This window comes from Achroia grisella, unplaced genomic scaffold (assembly GCF_030625045.1).
Source record: "Achroia grisella isolate CSIRO2021 unplaced genomic scaffold, CSIRO_AGI_Agris_v1 utg512, whole genome shotgun sequence".
Lineage (NCBI taxonomy): Eukaryota > Metazoa > Arthropoda > Insecta > Lepidoptera > Pyralidae > Achroia > Achroia grisella.
This window is the reverse complement of record NW_026712906.1, coordinates 601387-625564: the sequence shown is the minus strand read 5'-3', so window position 1 is coordinate 625564 and position 24178 is coordinate 601387. Positions and strand designations below refer to the sequence as shown.

Here is a 24178-nt window from a genome sequence, read left to right as displayed (position 1 = left end):
AATATTAAAATATATAAAAGAGACAATTTAGAGAGAAGAAAAGGTTGAACGTAATCTCATAAAACATTAGCAGACCAAGTTGACGTCGCACGGCGAGCGGCGCCTCATCTTAAATGTATCAAGAGTTTACTCCGACTAGTTGCAGTGCCGTACGGACCGTCTGAAAACAATCCCAACTGCGTTAATCACTTATTTACGTCCGGGGTCCACTCCCGCTCGAGTATTTCTAATGAATGCTGAGAATTCTGGGGAATCCTAATGAACCGTGGGAATTTCAATTCTAATGAACCAAGCGAGATGGAACTTTAGAGACGGACTTTTCGCTGCTGACTCGTTCTTAAATCGAATTGCGTAGTTTGGTTGGACATTGTTGCGGTGCATCGGGAGCAACATGGGAAGTAATTTTACTCAGTTCCGCCGGATATATCCCTCCCAGGGCGCGGGACTTGCAACTAATCGGTTTGTCATTTCCGCAATCGACCGCTGCGACGCCGTTTTGAATACTTGATGTTTGCTCCGTGTTTACTCTTCTATTATTACATAAACTTATTTCATATATCTCAAAAAATATATAAATAATTTCTAGTAACACTGTAGCAACTTGGAGTTACTAGATAACTAACTTGAGTACATATAAGTAAGAACTTTAATCCGTACTTACGTCCTCTAGCTTTAAAACTTCAATTGGCACTTTAAAAATTCAAGACAAATGCTTTTAGCGTAGCACGGCAAGGGAGCGGTAAAAATAACTTGCGACACTTGGAGCTTTCTAGGTGCAACTAGTACGGTTGAACATCAAACAGTATCCGTTGACTTAGCCGATGGGGTTATTGAGTAGATAAACTGTACAACCTTAACGCTCTCCCTATTACTTTGTATTATTTACCTTAAAAGCGCTGTCCTTTAAATTTATCTTTAAAAATATTTAATTTGTATATGAGTTATCTAACATTTATGTATTCCTTAAAATCTTTCTGTATACATAGGTAATTCAGACTCTTTTGGCCACGTCTGTATATTGTAGGTAAATAAAATAACTTGAAAAATTATAAAAATCATTGCATTTTCCAAAATACTGAAGGCATTCATTTTACGGCATATTAAGCAGTGTACAGAGACTCCTTTCTAATCTGTGTGTGGAAGCTGCGGGAATGTTCATAAAGCGCGTTGCTTACATCCGTCGGTTATCGGCCGGAACCACCACGCTCAGACACCCCGCTATCGAAAAGATACACCAAATTACTAACTTTACACATTCCCCATGTACAATATTTGGTAATCTCAAAATTTTTGAAATTCTAAAGAAAAAATATTCTATAAAATTGGGAGATCTAATTCCTACTTATATTTTTGGACCAATGTTTCTCCATCCCAATTACTATTAGTATGCCCAATTATCAAGGTAATTATTTGTGCCGTTAAAGGTACCCAAAAAAAACTCATTATTAAAAAATGGGTATTCAGTTTGACAAAATATTAAGATGTAAATGATAAATATATTACAATTAAACATTAAGAAAAACATTATGTCACTAAGGAGTCTCTACGAGGGTGGCTTATTTAATCTGTACGTATATTTTGAAACGTATTTAATGGTAATAAGATAATTACAGGCAAACGTATTATTGTTTTTATATAATTTTAGCAATCTACTGTGATCTAAAAATATATAAAGTGTGATCTTTGACTTTCTTCAATGCAACGTTTCCTTGCCGTCTAAAAATAATGTTACAATTACACTTAGTGTAACTATACCAGTCTGTAATGTACAATCGTCTGGAGTTCCAATTATATCTCGTTCAGTTTAGCCAACTCACATAAAAGTTCTAACAGCATGTGTCCTTAGCGTTATGGACATAATACTTTCAACGTCGTTTAATGTTATTTGATTTTGTATCATAACGCCGTTATATTACCCATAACCCTGATACCAAAACTAATATTAAAACTTCAATAAGTAGAGTTTTGATAGCAGTACAGCAACAACATTTACTGCATATATCATAAAAAAGTAAATGTCTAAGACTTGGTATCAAGTATTAAGAAATTATATATATACTATATACGAACGAGAAATGTATGAAATAAGTTTTGCTGAACAGTTTACATGTACATGTATGTATACACAAGCCTGCAAAATTTGTTCTGTTTCTTTATAATTTAGTGTAGATAGGTCAATATAAGAAGGTCAAGGAAGTTGTGAAAATCATCATCATCTACAGATGAACTTTCTTTAGGCGATCTACATACTCGTACGTATGAAATCGTACGTGTACGTGAACAGCACAAATTCAGTAATATAAAACCTAAAATTATTATCTTTTCCGAATTAACTAAACAGTATTTAATGCCTTGTATTTAGGTAAGGTATCTGTTCAATCTGTTTATGATATAGTGAAAAAGTTACCTCAGGTACCTACATTATATATTCGCCCCCTGGACGTGTCCTGTCCATTATCCAACTTAATTACAATGTTCAATATGAAAGAAACTTTAAATAAGTGTAGAATATTTAGTATTTTTAGTTTCAATTACCATTTTCTTAATTATCTACTACTGTGCTAAGCATAATTTCTCGTAATATTATTAATAACATTTTTATATAAATTACGGATCTTTTATAAATGTTACCTACACTGATTTACTATCAAATGCAAGGTTGGTGAAATTTAGAATAATTCTTTAATAATACATGGATTTTAACATCAAATATAAATAACAGAATACTCAAAATTGAAAATCTTAACGGTGCCTCTATTACCGACATGAATATCAAAAGTGCGAACGCTGAACGCGGATGCAATCGCCTCACTGAAAAATCGTTTCAATTTTGTAGCAGAGCTCGCGCGGAAAATGCCCGCACGTAGCGAGCGGTAATATGCCATTACCATCATAACAATGTTACTCTCGACTTAATTCTGCCCCCGGCTGCGCTACACCGGCCAGATTCACTAATTTCTCTTATATGCACTGACGAGCGGTGAATATATATTTATATCGTAACTATATTGCAGAGTTGATGTTTACAGTACACAACCGGGGTTCTGTGAAATGTATTTGAATAGTTATAGGCCAACGGCAAATATAAATTAGATTACAAGTAACCTAACGAGGACAGTACTTACGAGCTACGAGATAATATTTTTTTCAACCACTCGTTCGGAATACATAAAATTATTTATGTAATTACAAATTAACTTTAATCTATTGAATACAATAATAAACGTTGACAAAATTTCAAACTACATAAGTCTAAAATATGATTTATATAATGATCTATTTATATCGCTTTTAGCTTAAAAAAATGTCAATAACTTTTCAACAATGGGACATGTAAGAGCAACGTCTGTGGACAGTCGATAAAGGAGCTCGTTGATAAGGTCAATTAGGATTTGACTTTGACCCGGTGATACGTATTGTACACTAATGATTGCTCAATAAATTCTTACACACGAAGAGTATAGTATCTGTAGCTCAACAGAAAGATTACCACTAGGTCATTTTTTAAAGAATATCTACAATTCGTTATACGGTCAAATCACATAGGTAGTAACTTTACGTAGGTATTCCAAGTTGATTTTCCTTAAAGAAAATCTCGCTTTAATCCTTTTATCATAGAATTGAGGAGGAAGACTGCTATTGAAATCCCCAGTGAGCATCAATGCCTATTGCCACGTCGCTTATCTGCATTGTACGTCGTGAGTAGGAGGCAGAAAGACGCCTCGAGACGATAGGGAGGAATTTCAAAGGACTGCATTATTGCACCAGAGTGAACAATTATTACAATCACACAAAACCATTATAGAATATTACAATTATTGTGATGAGTCATAATATCATTACAGTTTACATAGGCACCTAGGTGTAAAGTTATTACAATTGTATAATTAATACATAGTATTTCAGATAACAACATATTCCTATATTTTAATTACTTTATTTAGATATATATATATAGCTAAAATACATGATTAAACATGTATTACTAGAATTATAACTAGATTTCAGTAATTATTACATTATATTATATTCATTTATATTGACAAAACATTGCAAATATTGATCCTCTATACATATTACTTAAAAAAAGTTAAATAAGGTTTAATTGCGGACTAAAATTTAATATTTTCATGTACATATTTTAACTTATCGATTTAGAATACTTAGGATATTTTTTTTATAGATTTAATGTTTTCAAAAACTATAGTCCTAAAAATAAATATCAAGCTATATGTAAAAATAATAAAGCTACATTAGCCTGTGTAATGATACATTCAATTTTTGACATTACTAATAATTATTAATAAATAATTAATGTAAAACTCGTGTAATGAGTAGTAGAGTAAAAATGTGTAACATTGGGTACATATAAATATTTAAAATATATTTATTTTATTTCGTTTCGAATAATTTGTTGTTTCAATCACAATATCAAGTAAATATATTATGGATTTATCTACTCGTGTCTTCGCAGTACCTATATAATAGCCAAAATCATTAGAAACTCAGGCAGTAGAAAAACCTTCTACTTGTTCTTCTGCTGATAAACTTGGGCAGAATATCTAAGTAGTTTTTTATGTGAGTCTTCATTATTAAATGTTGTCAACTGCAGTAAGTTTTAATACACTTATTGTAATTTTATAGCCACAAGTCACGTGACAGCTAGTATCTCTAGCTACGGTGCCGTAGCTACGGTAACCGAATACCGTCAAGTGATCCGTATGATTGTTTGGTAACTTGATGTAGCTACACTATACCAGTACATAATGGCGATGCCGGTTCAACTTTTACAACTATACATTATATATATATATATATATATTATATTTTACAAGTACAAGTACTCGTTAATGGTAGGATGAAACTCTTCTCATATTTTAATATTTAAATGTAGGCGTCGCATTCGATCCATACATAAACTACACCATGCCAAATTCGAATCAAAATCAAACCTAAGTATTACTTAATAGTGGCTTATATTTATTGGTCTTTTGCAGTACTCTTGAAATTTATTTTATAGATAAAATAGTAACATTTATGTATCATTCGAGTTTATTTAAATCGTATTTAAGTCTATAATTTGACATCTCTTTATTCTACATATATCAATTTGATTACGCGCAAAAATAAACTTGCTGGTCACTAGTGCCGCGTGCCGGGTGCCCACCGTTCGGCCGACAGCGACGACTGACATTTTATTATATTTATGCTAATCCAGATTTTCGGGCACTAAAAGAAAATGTAATTTGTGCCCACTGTCTTTTCCATTATGATTGTTGACAGACTCATTCAATATATATGTATAATATTTTTCAAACATTTACGTAAATGTTCGTTTTGCAGTATTTGTGATCTCAGGTAAATTTAATCATAACGACTTTCGACTACTTATTTACAAGTGAATTTATATTAATCATTACACCAATATAAATGTAGAAAAAATACTCTCAAATGCTAATTAATACCGATATACGATAGTGGAACTCAGTAAATTCTTTCACAAAAATATTAACAGATTTCCACTACATGTGTAAGAAAGTATATATCTACGGTACGTACATAAAATAGTTATAAAGTTTTTGACTGTTTGTTTATTTTGCTAATCTTTGAAACAATCGGGCGAAATTTTAAATAGCATATAACTAATGTAATGTCTTTTTTCCCTCCATGCGGACAAATTCGCTGGTAACAACTATTTTCAATTATACCTGTTTCTATAGATTAAGAAACGAAAAATAAGTTACGAGTTACAGATTGCGAATAAATTCTCTAGTCGGATTTATACCTCCTTCAGTAAAACTTAACCTCCGCGAGGGCAGAGGCACGAGGAGGGAACACGGCCGAATAATTTTAATGGCTCGCTGACAGATTATTTCAGAAAATTAAATTTTAGCTCGTTGGACACAGACCATAAAGTTCGTGCTTACAAATCTGTTTGTTACGACATCGTAACGAGATTATGCCCGTTTCGTAGTGAAGATGTCGCCATGTCGTCATCATATTGCATGTTTTATTTTATTATTACTCGCCATAAACGAAATGCCCGCACCGCCTCTGCTAAATTATACAGAAACATATTTTAATGTGATAATATCAGCACACTTTATGCCATTTTATTAGCAATAAATATAACAATGATTTATATATGCTCATTTATAGTGAATTAAAATAATCGTAAACTCATGCTGGTGTCCGTCTCTAATGGATACGATAAGTTTCTGTAAATTTTTCATTACATTTATAAAATTGTCATTTCAATAGTACATATTTCATTGGAAATAATGTCTATTGAAATATTTGAAAAAATTTTCAAAAGTATTACGGAAAAAATATAAATATACCATTAACGATACGTCGACATTCATTCTTATAGACGAAGGAGGGCCGTGTATTGTAATTCCACTAGAGTCACGTGGCCACGTGCCCCAAGCGTCGAACCATTTCAAAATCACGTGTCCCACTAACCTTACATTTGCTTAACGGTCGAACCGGCTTCTATTTGTCCGAAACTCCTTCAACGACCCCTCCAACATGCAACGTGCCGCGAACTTCTTCAAAACCACTACTAAGAACTTTGAACAAAACTCACGTGCCCCATAGAAATTGAAATTGCTACTCTCAGATTTTACATCTCTGGCTTCATCCATGTAAATCTAGTTGGAACTTTTTTTTCTTTAGTTGCAGTGATATTATTAACATTTTTCTCGGATATCACAGATAAATACTTATTAATAAGAATTATTTTATTGTACCGTATATAGCATATACACTGACGATGACTATGGTTGATTGTCGAATTAAATAGACAACCATTTAATTCCCATACCGCATAAGCAAATGACTTAATTGAAAACGTACACACAAAATTATCGCAGCATCAAAAAGAAATTGTTGCTGTTTCCGAGAATTCCCAAGCGCAATTCGACCAAACTCATTATTTTGAGCTGACGTAGCAACATTAACTTTGAAATGCGGTTGCGAATTTCATCCAAGGCTTGCAATTAACTAGTTGGCTGATATAGTGCGTGTACGGACGGCGGGCAATGTTAATATGGCAATAATAAATTTCGGTTTCCATCTGCCGCCGCGGCCGCTGCTCTACCAACTAACTGTCCTGGGGCCGGGTCGGACCATTAAAAAGACTCCACGAATTATTTTACACGTATCATATTTAATGTACTGATCTAGTTATTTAGAGAAGTGCATATGCGAGCCAATTTCATAACGAATACTACCAGTTTCGTCATTAACATATTATCACCGCATATTTCCCTTGCGTCTTTTTGATACATTTATTAAATGCATACTAGACAATTAGACTCTAGAGAGAGAGAGAGATCACACTAGCTAGTGTAGTAGTAGGTACTCCCAAAGAGCTGAAAGCGGAAGCGGGTTTTTGGTAATAGGTATAGGAGTTAATAGTTACCCCCCTCTGGGAACTATTATATTTAATTCCTAATGAATTCGCCAAATTGACTGACCTGACTTGTCTTATTATTCTCCACTAATGCCCTATAGAAAATATAGTTAGTACAGATGGTTGCACTATTTCATGTTAAGTACATTATATTTAAGCAATGTATTGGAAGTAGTAAAAATCATCAGTCATCGTATGTTTGTCGAAGTGTATTGGTGGTAGCGTTCTTATAAAGGGGTATATATTTATTATCAGGCTTTGTGGCAAATGCATCTCGTATATATCTCTAATTAAAACTGGATGCAAAGCTAATGACGTCGCTGTGTACATGACAACGCATAAATCCCATGTAATGAACGCAGTGAGCGTTAAATAGGGCCGAGTCACTCAAATTGTCCACAATGCGATTATTTCATTAGTGAAAAGCTGCTCACAACAGTGGCCCTGCAGGGCCACGTGATATGAATGGTTTTCTACATCCAATAATACACTTATCATTGTATACATACTTGTAATTACTGCACTCACTAAGCATCCATCTACCTGCCCTACTAACCTAGCCTACATAGTATTTACATTGATTATAATATCTAATTAAAACTTTTGCCTGAAAAAATATACATTAAATAAAAACTTGTTCAATACTAACTATACTAGTATCGCTCTGATTATTTCTAACATGTGGTAAACTCAACATCAATTGTAAAATTCGCCGAATATTCGATTGTGGAACTCTTTACTTCACGAAATACATGCCAGTTCTAGTATTGAAATATTCAAATGCCGATTAAAAACGTATTATCTTTCACAATACTGACGTATTTTTATATTTATATATTTAGGTATATATTATAACTATATTTTAACTTATGAATATTCGATTGTATGTCTATTGATACTTATGGTTAATATCATTAGAACAATATTTTAATATCTCCTCGTTTCGTACACGTATGTATGACTATTCTATTTAATACACGATCCTATAACATTTTCTAGGTTTGCTGGAAGAAATCTCTTTTTAGAGATAAGCTCGCCCTTGTACATTACATTTATTCTGTATAATTTTTTTATTGTGTGTGTGTGTGTGTACAATAAGGAATAAAGAATAAAGAAATCCGCTCTATTTTAGCTTATATCGCCAAGAGAATAGGAACCTTACTCTTACTTTATAAAGTAAAGTAGATTGAAAATATCTCGTTATTTGCATTAAAACCATCATTATCATTAATCATTTAATCTTTTTAATATAATGATTGATAACTTCCAAATTAATATGCACAGTAAGCAAATCTGTTTAATCCAGTGTACAAACTGACCACTTGATATTGGGGCTGAATTTAATTATGTAACGTGATACTTTATCAATAAACATTTGTTTTTAATGACTTTATCGGTCAGACCTTTCAACGTGCTACGCCGACCACCCGTTCAGTGTGAATAAATATTTGTCTGGTAAATTAATATTTATTTGAGTAATACTTTAGATATTTTTTTTTAAATATGTAATAGGGCAATTTCTACCGTTTATGTTTGTAATTTTATTACTGAACTGAATTGGAACTGGACGCTAGGGGAAGGTCCAGTTCGGCTAGCTACTTCAGTTTAGGCGAACTGGCAAGAGTATCTTGCTGCAATTGGTACATTTTTATAAGTTGTTTTTTAGTTTACATTGTTTAATATTATTAATAGTTTTGTTTGGAACCAGATATCCATATTATATTTCTTTATTGAACAACGTCACATTTCGTCACAATAGTGAAAGATTCTCATGAAATGTTTGTTTTACAGTTTGAATTCAAAGCAACGACCGTCTCAGCTCGACCCCTACGGCACCAGAAGCGTCCTCGCACGTGCCCTCGACGTCTGGCAGCAGGCATCCAGACTTACGTTCAGAGAGATCAATTCAGATAAGGCCGACATTGTAGTCTCGTTTGCTAAGTAAGTAATATCATAATAGTAAGTTATAGTATAAGAATAATTATTTTATATCATTTATGAGGAGAGATTATGTCCGATGTGAAGTGACACTAGTTTAGTCATATGAAGTAAACAAGTAAACTGTGTAATGTTAGAGGGTCTACATCTCTGTTATACATATTGTCTGTGATATTGTAAAAAAATTGTAACTGAATTCGCTTCTCTCTCCAATTTATCCCATTAAATGCTTTGATGCTCGAGAATAGTAACGCACTACAGTTAAATAACATAGGCATTACAGTGTATTTATTATGCCGCCCGAAACTTAAAAGCAAAGTAATATAATAATTATTTTTTTTCATTGTCTTGCACACAATTTTCATTCAAATAAAGCTATCCATATTTGAAATACGTAATATAATATTACATATCGGTTTTATAATATTTAATATAAAAGCAGATAATTCAATGTACCTACCTAATAATAGCATTATCGGAAATAGTTAACTTAATATCTTGTAATTATAAATATTGAGGCAAGATTAAAGTGGCCATTAAACATTATTGATTATAAACCAGCGACCCGTCTTTACCAGACTTGAAACTACTGCAAGTAATTACATTTATAGGTCATGTATCGATATAAACTGAGTCTTATGTACCTATACAAACTGAGTCTTATGTTTTCAATACTCCTCAAGATATTAGTTAAAATAATAGTATACTTTGCCTTCGGTATATAAAGCTGCGGAATTGGTTAGATCCTTTCGTTTGATAAAATAATCATTTGAATCGTTTCACAATTGGAAAATACGTCGCGTTACGAACTCAATAAATATATTTGATCTAGTGAAGTATTGTAGTTTCACGTTTTGTTTTGTAACAAAACATTTATGTTAGAAACGTACTTACAATAAGTTGTACACAATAAGTTATTACACTAAAAATAAAACTCTGTAAACAATTAAATAGTCAACTCAGCAAATAAATATAAAACGTGGTAAGATCCCGTGATTTTTACTAATTATACGTATAAATAATGACCGCGTCAAGTTTAAAACAGTATATAATTAAATAGTGTAGAATATTTCACAGATCTCTTAAGTGTGATCTGTGATAATAAAATATGAGTAGTTTATTACTACTAGTCTTTGAATAAAAATTATAGTGATAATCACTGTGCTATCTAATGATTAATTCTTTACTTCAAATAAAATGTATATAACAATCCAAAAAATTCGAAATTCGTTAGCGAATTTGTTACATTGATAATAAATAATAATCAAGTGAGGATTTAGAGAAACGTCCTATCCATTTTAAGGGGATTTGCGAGATACTCGTGCGAGGGTTGCCAACCATCAGAATAAAGGTTAGACAGTGAAAATTCACAATCTCTATTTATTCTTTTGTATTTATTATTTAACTGAATGACAACAATTATAATGTCACTTATAGGTATAGCAATGAATGTATCCAACCATAACACGAGCTATATAAGTTCTATCTAATATTTGTTTTATACAATATATTTAAATCAAAATCGATATTTTGTATCTACTCTATGGCGCTACTCTAGCTACTTAGTATTGAAAATATCCTTCAAACTCTACGCATCAATAAAACACTTTTTAGTATGCAATAAAATTGATACACCTGTTTTGGTGTACGTACATATTCCATGCCAGAATATTTATAAAAATATTTTATGAGCCGCATAAACATACATTGATTAAAAACGTCGTGTATATCTAAACATAATGTAAGTATATGTACTAAAATAAATACGAGTATTAATTTAAATGTGCAGGTATTATATATATTGGTACAAGTACCTTCTATACATAATTAAATAATAATGGACTCTGTGATAAATATAGAACATCTATTGCATCGGTACGGCTTGTCGCGTGAGACATTTTTTCCGGGATTCACTTCTTTTCGAAGACGTGACGGACTACACAAAGTCACTCTTCCATTTATCAGTCGATTCACTACAATCCCGTATTTGTGCCTACGAACCTAATATATCTATTCATATATACAGAAAATTTAGCTTTTTGTAGGTATTGTTGTACGTTGCTCTCAGTTTAGAAATATAAAAACGATCTTGTGACTCAAAACAGTCTCTTACAATGTACTTAATGAACCTTTTGTAGGCATTAGGTGTAAAATAAAATATGTACCAGATAGCGTCATGGCCTAAAGGCCTAAAGAGATCCATGTGCTCAAGTGGCTAAAACCAAAAGACTTTTTGGTTCATTTTATATTTCTGCCTGATTTCTCGGTGAAGACAACTCCGATATAAAATCAAAAATTAATCCTAAAGATGACGGCAGAAATCTCGCTCCCTAATCGCAATGTATGTATAACAGAAAAATCTTGATCATGTACCGAATGAGTTGATTTACAGGATTGTATGCAACTATAAATATCTAGATATAATTTTAAATATATCTTCGTTCTTTTCAAGATCTTGATTTAAATTATAAAGAAAATTAACTTCACCTCGGTAAAGTACTCATGATATGAAACTACCCCAAGATTTTCGTATTCATTGCACGAAAAAGTCATTCGTTTCAGAACGAACCCCTCGTCTACATACATATTCATGTTTTAAAAATGTCAAAATTTGAAGTATATGCACACATAGAATTTATAGTTCATATATTCGTGAATAGTAAACATTAACCCATATATTGTGAATATACATGAATTTGTACACATGTACTTATATTCTCTACAAATAACTTTATAAACATTTTCAAAATACAAATCCGTGAAACGGATATCAGAATTAAAATTTATTTTACTAAGTATTTATATTAAATAATGAAATAACTTTTACGTAATCAAATCAATATCTATTTCTAATACAAGTAGATAATATAAGTGTCTTGTTATTGACAAGAAACGTCCCACGATAATCATAGCAAACGCTACAGCGCACGACCATATCCTGACAAATGACGTAGAGCTGCCGACAGGAGCCGCATATCGAATGAGGAAGGGCAAAGTTTCGCTTATTAGATCCCCGTAGACAGCGATATGAGAAAGTAGCACGACAAAAAGCTAAGCAGCCGGCCATATTGCGACCACATATTGCGATCGTTGCAAACTTGCAACTCGCCCAGTTCAATACAAACTGAATTTTGAAAACCTCTACAAACTGTGGCATCTTTTTATATATCTCGTGCCATAATAGTAAACGCTGACAGGAAACATCGATGGTTTCTAAGTGGCAATCGACCTGACATGGGACATTGCGAACAATATAATCAGTAATCTTTATTACTAATAATCATGTCTCTCGATCTGCCGGTTACTGGAGCGCGTACTGCTCGTTCTGCCACACAAAAACATCCCAATGACGGCCTGAAATACGCATACATGTCTGTCCTGTTTATGTTTCTGCGTTAAGATACTAAGCTGAAGTCGTGGTTCGTTGACTGGAGATTTCTACAATGTACTCGTATATAAGTGAATTTGAAAGCACCTGGTGATTTTAGAGATGGAAATGAGTGGTTGTTAGGAGATACAATGTTCACAGTGGTACAATTCGTAATAAGAATGAATAATTTATTCGATGGAAAATTATTATTTTTGTGCTCATGTACTTATTTATAACTTTCCTAAGTATAAGTAGGTACGTAATTGTAATTCAATCTCTACTCGTCTTGATAGCTGTGGGTATAAAGGAAAAAATTTACCTTATTTTCATTGTAAAAATTATTAAATTTTTATTCTTATTTTACTCAAAACATAATACAGAAGATAACTTCTTCTATGCAAGATGAATATATCCATTAAATTAATCTAGATTAATACATCTCCCTTATAGTACTTATGAAGATATATTGCCAAAGCTGTAAATGTTTGAGAAAACCAGCATTTAATAATAATACGTTTTAGTTGTCTCAAGGTTATAATCTGGTACTATATTTAGTTATAATAAAACTAAAAGATACTAATCGTAAGGTATGATAATGACTAACTTAATGATTTAAAAAAAATCTTCTATCTGAACAAAGTTTTAAATATTTCTCTTTTAATATTTTATTAGCCGTAATTTGTAAGACTATCTTGCCAATAATACTCTGTCTATAATTACCATCTTAAAAATTATATGAAAAAAAAGAATCTTTAAACACGGTTTTCGTCGGTGGTTAAACGCTTTTTATATCGAGAATTCAATGGGTATCATTTCTCTTTATAACACCATCGTCATAGATTATTGATGTCGCAGGATACAGGATGCGTATCAAATGCGGCGATGCGTACCTGTCTTGGATTTTATGCGAGCCGTTAAAGTTATATTGCACACTATAAATGCCTTTCGTTTGTTACAGTTATCTACGACTGAGCTTCCTATTGTGTACAGTAATATATAGTGCCACTAAGTTATTAAATATTAAAATCAATTATTCATAAAAGAATAAAAAATACGTGTCAATATGGTATACTGATGCAGAATCAACGTATTTTTTAATAATAGTTACAATTAAATTTCAACTCTACATGCAAAACCTTCTTTTCATTTTTTAAATCTATATTGCTAAATATTAAATTGATTGCAAAAGACAGTCCAGTCTAAAATAATTCGAACTATAAACAAAGTCTTCAGAATTTATATTTCGAATAGTTATTTGCCATATTTATAACATTTTATTAAAATAGATATAGATGGAACATAAAGTTACCTTATTGAATTATTCCTAACTATATCTAAAAATACAAAGTAATAAATCGCACCGTATTATATGCACTCAAGATTTACTACTTAATAAACTGTGACAGTAATAAAAGATGTGTAGTCGAAATATTAACTGACTTCGACAACTTGTGAAAAATAGACATTTTATAGACTGTAGAATTATATAAATAGCACTCAAAGTGTTTCGCTACGAAATTCATGCGATTGGCTTTCTTTCCTATTCGAAATACGTGCCAAATTGTAAGTAGGTAGGTAGATACAATACTCGATCCTATAACATGAATCGAGTTGATTACAGTTCACAGATTTACGATTGACGTAAATTGTTAAGCTTTTTGTCTCTATTATATTTATTAGAGAGTATTATTTATTATATCCATATTTATTTGATCTCAGATAGGCAGTTACTTGAAGTTAAAGCAAATCATAAAGGAATTAATAATAAATTAGTTGAAGTAAATAATTATTATTTACATATAGATACCTTATTTTATCAAATGGATACACATAATCGTTTTTTACAAACATAATGGTGTTCCCTCTACCAGAGTCAAAATATTTAATTTATATTTTTTTTACAAATACTCGTAAATACCTATTTAAATTTTCGTCACCCTATTTATGGGTGCTATTACCAGCAACTATTTTAACAAAAACCACCTTAAACCCATAATAGATTCTCTAGCTACCTAGAACTGTCAAGTCAACCCTTAGTTTGGCAAGCCTTGTGAAAGATATTTAAATAGTAGGTACTGTCTAGATAGATGCTCGCACAATTAAGGTGACCCAAATATCAGATGAAAATAGGCGCTATTCTCATACTAGTTGCTAGAAACAGCTTTAGTTCTAGACTTAGTATTGATCAGAAACATTTGAGGTGACGTCTATCTATTCATGATTAAAAAAAATTATAATAGAATAACAAAATCTGTATAATAAATATAAATTAATCGTTTACTTAGTTTAAGTAACCGTGTTATTGTAATCTTATTAATTAATTAACATTAGAGGTAGTATGTGTTGCTGTAACTTTACAAATCACACTTTAAAGTAAATTTAATAAATATAACTATAGATACTAATAATACATCAAATATTTCAAATATCCCAAATATAACACAAATCAAAGTATACAACAAAAAAAGGATATGTGTGTTGGAAATAACGAACACCACAACAAATAATTGAGGAACTTCCTAGTAACTCAATAACACAACAGCAGTCAGCTAATACTGTGTAAAATATGCATGGGTGAGGTCTTTCCTTTGTTTTATTGGTGCGAAAAATGATTAGGTGGGCACTGGCCGAGCAGCGAACCCCTGGGACGCAAGTTTGATTGCTCTGCAGGCTCTGTCCACTCCATCAACTGTTGTTTGTTGGGAATGAATATTATTATTTTAGTACGACTGTTTTTATCAACAACCAAAGTCTCTGCAGACCATTTTGCTGGGATATTTAATCTTGTGTGGTATATAATCAAAGCCATAAAAATTAAGTATATTTACACTTTCGGTATTGTTACAGATGTACCTATTCGAGGTAAAGTTAAATCAAGTTGTCGAATACTATTTCTCTACACTTTTAATTATTATTTAGTGTACACACGATTAATATATTTAAGTTTTTACAGTGGGATTAGTAATTTTCAAACAAACAAATAATTTTATATTTTATATAACAGAAATATATTCGCGCGCATTGCTCTATAATTATATACAAATAATAATAATATAGTCAAAACAAATAATTTTATACGCATTACAGAAATACATTCGCGCGTATTGCTCTATAATTATATTCTAACTCTTATTACATGATACTCTCTGAATATTACTCTACCTTAGACTTTTATATATATATATAAGAAAATAAAATGTATCAACTTTTTTATTTTGTAAAAAAGTTATAATATAAGTTAGTAGTTAAATTATAAGCTTATGAAGTATATACAGATAATATATCAAAAAATTACTTTTTCGTGTCTGTCTCTGTATGTTTGTTCTAGATAATGTTTGAAACGGTTGGACCGATTCTAACGGAACTTTCACTTTCAGATAGCTGATGTTATATGAAGTACTAGGGCTGCTTATACTTTAGATAAAAAAAATAAAAAAAGATAAATTCCACGCGAACGAAGTCGCGGCTAACAGCTAGTTATTTATATTATCTGATAAACTAATAAAACCGTAATTGTTCACAGGGGTTACCATGACGATTCATATCCGTTTGACGGACGTGGGCTGATTCTAGCACATGCGTTCTTCCCGGGTACAGGACGAGGCGGCGACGCGCACTTCGATGACGATGAACTGTGGCTGTTGCATCCAAAGGATGATGATGAAGGTGAGATTGATATATAATTATACAGATTATAGATATTGATATTGTCTAAGTTTAGTAAAGCTTTATTGTTATCATAAATGTTATATATTTCTCCAGATATATTAATAATAAATAATCTTAATAATATTATAAACGCGAAAGTTTGTAAGTATGATTCTTACTCTTTCACGCAAGAACTACTGAACGGATTTTTATGAAACTCTACAATAATATAGTAGTAACTTATAAAACTTTACAGGCTACTACTATATAGGCTACTAATATTTAATATATAGGCTATATATTTAATTGAAATTTATATACTGAAATTTAATGCGGGCACAACTATTTTATATACTTTAACGTAATGTAGAATATAGATAATTACAACAAACTGTCTCTCTTTGGAGTAATATAAATGAAACATTTGTGTCTTATTACATTTATGACTAGCCCTCTGGTAGTGAAATACGCCTATAACATAGCAAATTAATCCAACAGTTAACGATTGAATATTTAAATGTTTAAATGTTCTCGGCGAAATGTAAGAATGCTGAGTTACGTTCACCACAACACCCTACCTATACTAGCACATCTGTGATTGTAGTCGTGAAGACATTAATTTTATTACTTTTATACATACATATGTTATAATTCGTTGCTTGACGTGCTTGAAAATTCGCAATTTAATTTGTTAATTTCGACGTTTTATTCATGATTCTTGTAATTTTGACAGTAAACTGAGGTTCGTGCATGATAGGATAGTAACGTATATATGGTATAAACACGGTCGCAATGCAATAGATGTAGCAACCGCAGCGCAGACCGGCTCAGGCTGCGCCAGATTACTCTCCTCTGTTTCACACGTGATAATTTACATGAACAACGGTCGCTTCCGAAACCATTCTGAATTGTGTTGGCTTGGTCATATGTAAATATTCACCTTTATTTGTCCCAAACCACATTTAAGTACTTATTACTAAATACTATTTACTAAGCTATGAATAAGAAAGCATTTTCAACCAACTTCAAAAAGAAAATGATATTTGCTTTTCATTTTTAGTATGATATATTCAAAGGCCAATTTTTTCAAGCTTCTGAATACTTTTCAATCCTTTATTCATTTTATCACGATTTTAGAGTTTAAGGTATTTTATTTCTCAAAAAAATATAGAATAGATTATAACACATAGTCATAATTTAAAGATCGAGTTATTATATTTTCAGGTACTTCTCTATTCGCTGTGGCTGCGCACGAATTTGGACATTCCCTGGGCTTAAGTCACAGTTCAGTCAAAGGAGCACTTATGTTTCCTTGGTACCAAGGCATCCAACCCAATTTTGTACTTCCCGAGGATGATCGTAATGGCATCCAGCAGATGTATGGTAAGTAAATTGAAAATTAATACAATTTTTAAATAATCATTTAGATATATAAATAATATATAAAATGTATTATTTCTAGGTCCAAAAGTCAGAAAACCATGGGCGAAAATACCATATTATCCAATAGAAACTCCACCCCCAACAACCACAACAACCACGACAACGACCACCACAACAACGAAAAGACCTTACGTGCACCACCATCACAATAGGCACCCGTACCATAGAAACGATTATACACCATATCCACGCCACAAATATCCAACCTACCCTGACAGAACTAACCCCGAACGGCATCCTTACAACCCCGACCGTCGCCATTACAATGCATCAGAAGAACATCCAAGAAGAACAAACAATCACTACCCTCGGCCCGAAACAACTACGCATTATTATCGTCCCCGTTATCCACAAGTAAACACTGACTACCCAAGGTATCCTAGGCCACATTATCCAACTGATCCGAGACATGATTATCCTAGAAGACCTTACTATCCTCCGAGACCAACAACTTCTAGACCTACTCCACCGCCTAACAAACCGGACACGTGTAACACTAATTATGATGCTGTGGCACTTATACGAGGAGAACTGTTCATTTTCAAAAATAGGGTAAGTGGTTTATTTTTCTCCTCTTTTATTTAATGTATGGAAAGTATTCACCCACTAAAAACCAGACGGTGTACCTCCAACTCGTCATTGCCAAAGTGACAGGCTAACGTGACTGGTCATAGGGTAGTCGTTTACCGCGATTTTGGCTGAGAGGAACTCTTCTTCTTTAATGCTATGACGACATTGCTGTTCTAACGATTTAACACTCTGCCTCCTCATCTTCCGAGTACGGGTTCGCCTCCCTTACAATACCAACACTTCTATTAGTGAATATCTCGGCAAATATTTACGTGTATTTTTTCTATCATTATCTTTACATAGCATAAAACAAAGTCGCTGCCGCTGTCTGTGCCTATGTATGCTTAGATCTTTAAAACTACGCAAGGTATTTTGACGCGGTTTTTTTAATAGATAGAGTAATTAAAGAGGAATATTTATATGTATAATACATGTACACCCGTGCGAAGCCGGGGTGGGTAACTAGTTACAAATAAAATTAAAAAAAAAACTGAATTATCTATTTTTAATTTGTTTATAAGTGTTTACAATAACAAAGAAGTATGCCAATCAGTTATCGTGTACCTAAATCAAAATTTGTTTATTACAGGTAGCATTTATCTAATTGATGACCTTTATAAAATTATTTATAGTAACAGGAATTAAACTAAAATTATAAAAATAAATAAATATAAATTATATACCTAAATGTCCATTTATAATTTATTGTTTCCTTTCCAGTATCATTGGAGAATAGGAGAACAGGGTCGTTATGACGGATATCCAATGGATATATCGAGAATGTGGTCAGGATTACCAAAAAATTTTACACATGTCGATGCAGTTTACGAGAGGCCAGATAAAATGATCGCAATCTTCATAGGTAATAAATCGATAAACTGCCATTTCTAGCCTATTCTTGTAACTTCTCTTGGCACTGTAAAATTTTATTTCAAGTTTCGTAGCAATAATCGATAACGTTATTATGTCGTTATCTTGGATTTACTTACACCCGGAGCCTATACATGCATACCATGTAATGATTTTATTTCTCAATTCTCAATTGTAATGGATTCGAAATGATAAATTTGCAATTTCTATGAACCATTTGAGACTTGTACATGCGAGCTAAGTTAGCGGGTTCGCATTTTAAAACTGTTACATGGCTAGTTCATTCCTGCAAACTTTGTATATGTCGTGTCTATTCTTCCCGAAGCCTCTATTAATTTTTTTAGGTATCTAATAATGTCTTGCGTATTGTCTATGAATATTATGTATGTATTTACAAAAAAAATGTATTTTAATATTTGTATCAGTTGTTTAGTACACATAATTTAAGCTCTTGGCGACTTGGGACACAATGACACTGTGAAAATTGGCGAAGGATATTAATGTAATAAATTATAGTTTTCAGTATTTAACAATTAATTTTAATTATTTTTTTAGGAAAAGAACTTTACTTGTTTGACATACAAAACTTATTGCCTGGATATCCAAAACCACTGAGTGAACTTGGATTACCAGCAGGTTTAGAAAAGTTGGACGCAGCTATGGTGTGGGGACATAATAGCCAAACTTACTTTTTCAGTGAGTCTATGTATTGGAAGTAAGTTTTAATACTTTTATTGGTTACTAACAAATCCAGTAACTTCGTCCCCGTAATATTTTCTTTCCAACAATGCAGCACTAAGATGTGATTTTATATCGTAGTAGATAATCATGAACCTTGAACCTCTATTTACATTGGTATCGGACCTAAAACATTAAGTTCGAGCGAACGCACTATGAGGACCCACGGCGGAGAACGTTACCTTTCTTTTCTAATCTCGAATCACTTGCGATCAGCGTAATATGTTTAAACCTTTCATTTCTCTGTTCGCAGTAAACTCTGTATTTAATCCTTTTCTCGTCATATCATCTTTCACACAATCCATCTGTTTTTTTAACTTTTATTTCTTCTTATTTAATACCATCGTTAAAACACTTTCTTCGCATTACATATTCATATCAATACAAAATATTAATTTTTAACTGCTCAACTTTCATGGCGGAGTGCACCTTATATTGCTAATGGAACACATTATATTACAGATATGATGAAGAAGTAGGTCTCGTTGAACCTGACTACCCTCGTGATATGTCTATGTGGTATGGCGTTGGATACAATATTGACAGCGTATTTCAATGGAAAGATGGTAAATAACGTTTTTTTATATCTTATGGATATTTTTTTTAGTGTCAAAGAAATAACTTCAAAGCATTGGAGATTTTATGAACACTCTTTGACTGAACAATCTTAAATATCATACTTAAAACTATTTGGAAACTGTGTCAAATAAATCAATTCCACTTGAAACATCACTTCCACAATCTATAACTACGAAGGAAATATTGAAAATAGAATTGTTTATACACATTGTACTTGCCACCACGGTAGTGGCAATCAAGTAGGAACATATACGGTCCATCTGAAATTAAACTGTAAACGTACACTATGGACTTCTGAACCATATGGGTTATTTAACATAAGTTTTGATAAAAGTTATTCATTAACAACTACTCGCTAATACAATTTTCAAATAATGACATCTTCTATCAACAGGTAAAACTTACTTCTTCAAAGGCAAAGGTTATTGGAAGTTCAACGACCTACATATGCAAGTGGAACACGAGAGACAAAAACCTTCAGGGCCACACTGGATGAATTGTCCTTCAGAACGAAGCGCACGGCGGGAGCAAGAGCGATATCTGCCCGCACCCGGCTCCACTATGCGATCACCTAGTTCTGCGCCATTATCAATAAATATCAGTAAATTCCAACCGTTATTGTCGTCTGTTGCCATTATACTCACAAGGTATATTTTCTTTATGATATAGTTCAATGAAATGGTTCCCAGTTAGATATGTTTTGTAATTAATTACCTAACATTACGAGTTAAAGAAAACATATTATATACCTTTTATGTGATAATCGTATTGTGTCAGAAACTATGTTGACGATACTGGCAACAGCATGATATAGCACGAGATGGCGCATACGACGTCTTATTGTTTGGAGACGGGAAGCTAGGACCTACTGATTTAGATAGAAGGACAATGCCTGAACTAAAGTGTAGTCGTATTCTATTTTAAAACATTTTCCTTGCGACTTTGTCTGGCACTAAAATTCAGAAAATAAAAAGTATATCGTTGCATTAAATAATACACAACAGTAATATATCTACTGTTTTGTCCTGTATATGACTGCTATAATATTAAATAATTGAGTGCCACTTTTGATAGTCCTAAGTTGTTCGGTTAAATTCACACATTTATTAGCTAGTTAAAATGTGTGCAACATGTTGTACCTAACTACATATCGCTACTATTGATATGGTTTAGAATTACAGAATAGGTAACTATTGCGCAAATAATGCACTGCCTATTTTAGTATTAAATTGTAATATATAAATTTATGTAAACTTAATAGAATAATTTTATTCTAGTGATGATGCATTTTAATATTTGTTTGAGATGTTTATGTACATTTTGATCTCAATATGATCGCGTGTTTGGTTTGTTAATGACTTGTAAGGTATATAACACCATTCATTTAGCTTTTGTACAGTTTGTATTGTCCGTCGATGTCAGTATATTTAATGTGTGCATTTTTCAATTAATCTTCTTAATATGTAATATATGTATTTTTCACAATAGGTGACATACCGTTTAAATTCTTTCATTATAGATTTAATAGTTACTAATCACTACGACTTTCTGTAGCATTTTTATAAACATGTTAAATAATTCGTCTTCGACGAAAATCATTACCATTACAAATAAAACTCAGATATATTACACAAAGATATCTACAATGCCTTGACTAATAAATATATTAATCTAATTTAATATCATAATTGTGTGATATTATTATCATAATTTGAAAAACGTAGTGTTAAATTGATAGGTAACTATCTCTTATGCTGGTTAAAAGAGGTACATATAATCTGTAATTGTAATATATTGGGATATATAGTATATAAACTATAAATAAAATTAGATATATGTAATGTATTAAAAGGTTATAGAGGTCATCAACTGACTAATGTGGCTTCAGCTTGTGACTTGAACTGGTATAATCTGGTAGTTTCGTAGAGGTATAGACAAATATATTTTAACAGTATGATGAAATGAAAAGGATTTTTAAAAGAGAATCAAAGAGGTTTTTGTAGTATCCCTAACCTCATTTGAACAGCAAATATATATTTTTATAACGTAACAGTAGGTAACTAGATATTATTATTTACTATTACTACTACGGTACCTACTTAGATATTTAGTAGCGATTTATACGAAACTTAACTTTCAGGACATAGTAATACACTGAAAATGAAACCTTGCATGCATATCTCCGATCTAGCAAATTCACTAAAATGTCCATAGATTTTTTAAATTATCTTATACATAGTTTGTTGAGTAAAAAAAATATACGAAACTTACCTAAGGAAATTGACATTGTCAATTTAATTCCAGTAACAATTACCGTAAACTGGACATGATAAAATGTTCCTTAATGTTTTGCCGCATTGTCATCAAGGTGAACCGCTATGCAATGTGGCAAGTACTGGCAAGTATTAAAATATCGTCGAGTTTATCTCAACTGAAACATAATACCTATGTGACTATATAATACCGTTTGGGTATATAGATTTTTTTAACCACTGCAGACAAAATATTTATCCAGTCAAGACAGTACCCTATAATAGAGACGCGTGTCACTGAATATGAGTACATTGATGAGTTAAAATTGCAAACATTTTCTTAGATTCGCTACACAACTGTTAACAATTTTTACAAAATAATATTAGTTCAAACCGTAACTACAACGTAATTTCCTGAACAAGTTTCCATTTTCATAATTTACTACGATACAAATAGATACACCCCTGTAACCTGTTTATTTCAACATCTCAAACTAGCTTTTACTTAACTTACAGTTGTCTTAACATAATCGGAGAATTAACTTTAAGAAATCTTATAATCAACATATTATGTCGCTACTAAATTTAAAAAAATATTATTTGATGAATTTTATAATCATAAAATATTGTTTAATTGTATGAGATATTGAATTACTATATGAAAATATATATATTAGCTACCAATGAAAATTGATACTTATCATATATGAATATTAGAATAAAACCATCATATTAGATTATCATTAAAATACTATGGTAGAGCATAAGTAGGTATTATTTATCTACTGCTGATGATAGTAAATAATGCTAAGTAACGTAGTAAGGACTAAGATCATATAATAATTATAAAATTACAACATAGGAATAGTTAAATAGGACCTATCAGTTATACTTAGTATGCAGCTGCTGTATTAGTTGTGCCTTTTATACATAAGTGATCTGCAAATTGTGTTACTATTTCGTATTTACTGTCAAGACAAAAGAAAAAAAATGTCTACTATAAATTTCCTAATCATTCTAAAAAGTCAAATAGGATATCAGGTGCACACAAGTAGTTATATATTTTTTCCACGGAGACTTCAAACTCAGAATAGGTTCTTTAATAATGATATAAAGAAATCCTCATTCTGTACCAAAATATTTAACTGTCTATGATAGAAAATGTTAACCTTATAAAAACAATATGGCCTTATAAATATATTGTGAAAATGCGAGTTAGGTAAGTGGGTAAGTATCTACTTCAATGTGGGATATGAAAGTTAAATTGTGTTGCCAACAAGGAAATGGGATGTTAGAATTCTAATGAAGTTTTGTAGGATGAATAATGGTGCTTACTATAGTTAGTTATTGTAC

General features: G+C 31.8%; 1 protein-coding gene across 2 annotated transcripts in view; it reads left to right on the top strand.

Annotated features, from left to right (window-relative positions):
* The window catches only part of LOC131846883 (matrix metalloproteinase-14-like), a 186685-nt gene extending 164110 nt beyond the window's left edge, over positions 1 to 22575 (top strand). For both annotated transcript variants that reach the window (XM_059196311.1, XM_059196310.1), the window contains exons 5-12: positions 9209 to 9358; positions 16249 to 16391; positions 17598 to 17756; positions 17836 to 18368; positions 19107 to 19248; positions 19812 to 19971; positions 20457 to 20560; positions 20968 to 22575. In XM_059196311.1, coding sequence (XP_059052294.1) covers positions 9209 to 9358; positions 16249 to 16391; positions 17598 to 17756; positions 17836 to 18368; positions 19107 to 19248; positions 19812 to 19971; positions 20457 to 20560; positions 20968 to 21242 — 1666 coding nt within the window. In that variant the 3' untranslated portion in view covers positions 21243 to 22575. The remainder of the gene's footprint in view (positions 1 to 9208; positions 9359 to 16248; positions 16392 to 17597; positions 17757 to 17835; positions 18369 to 19106; positions 19249 to 19811; positions 19972 to 20456; positions 20561 to 20967) is intronic.
* The last annotated feature ends 1603 nt before the right edge of the window (positions 22576 to 24178 follow it).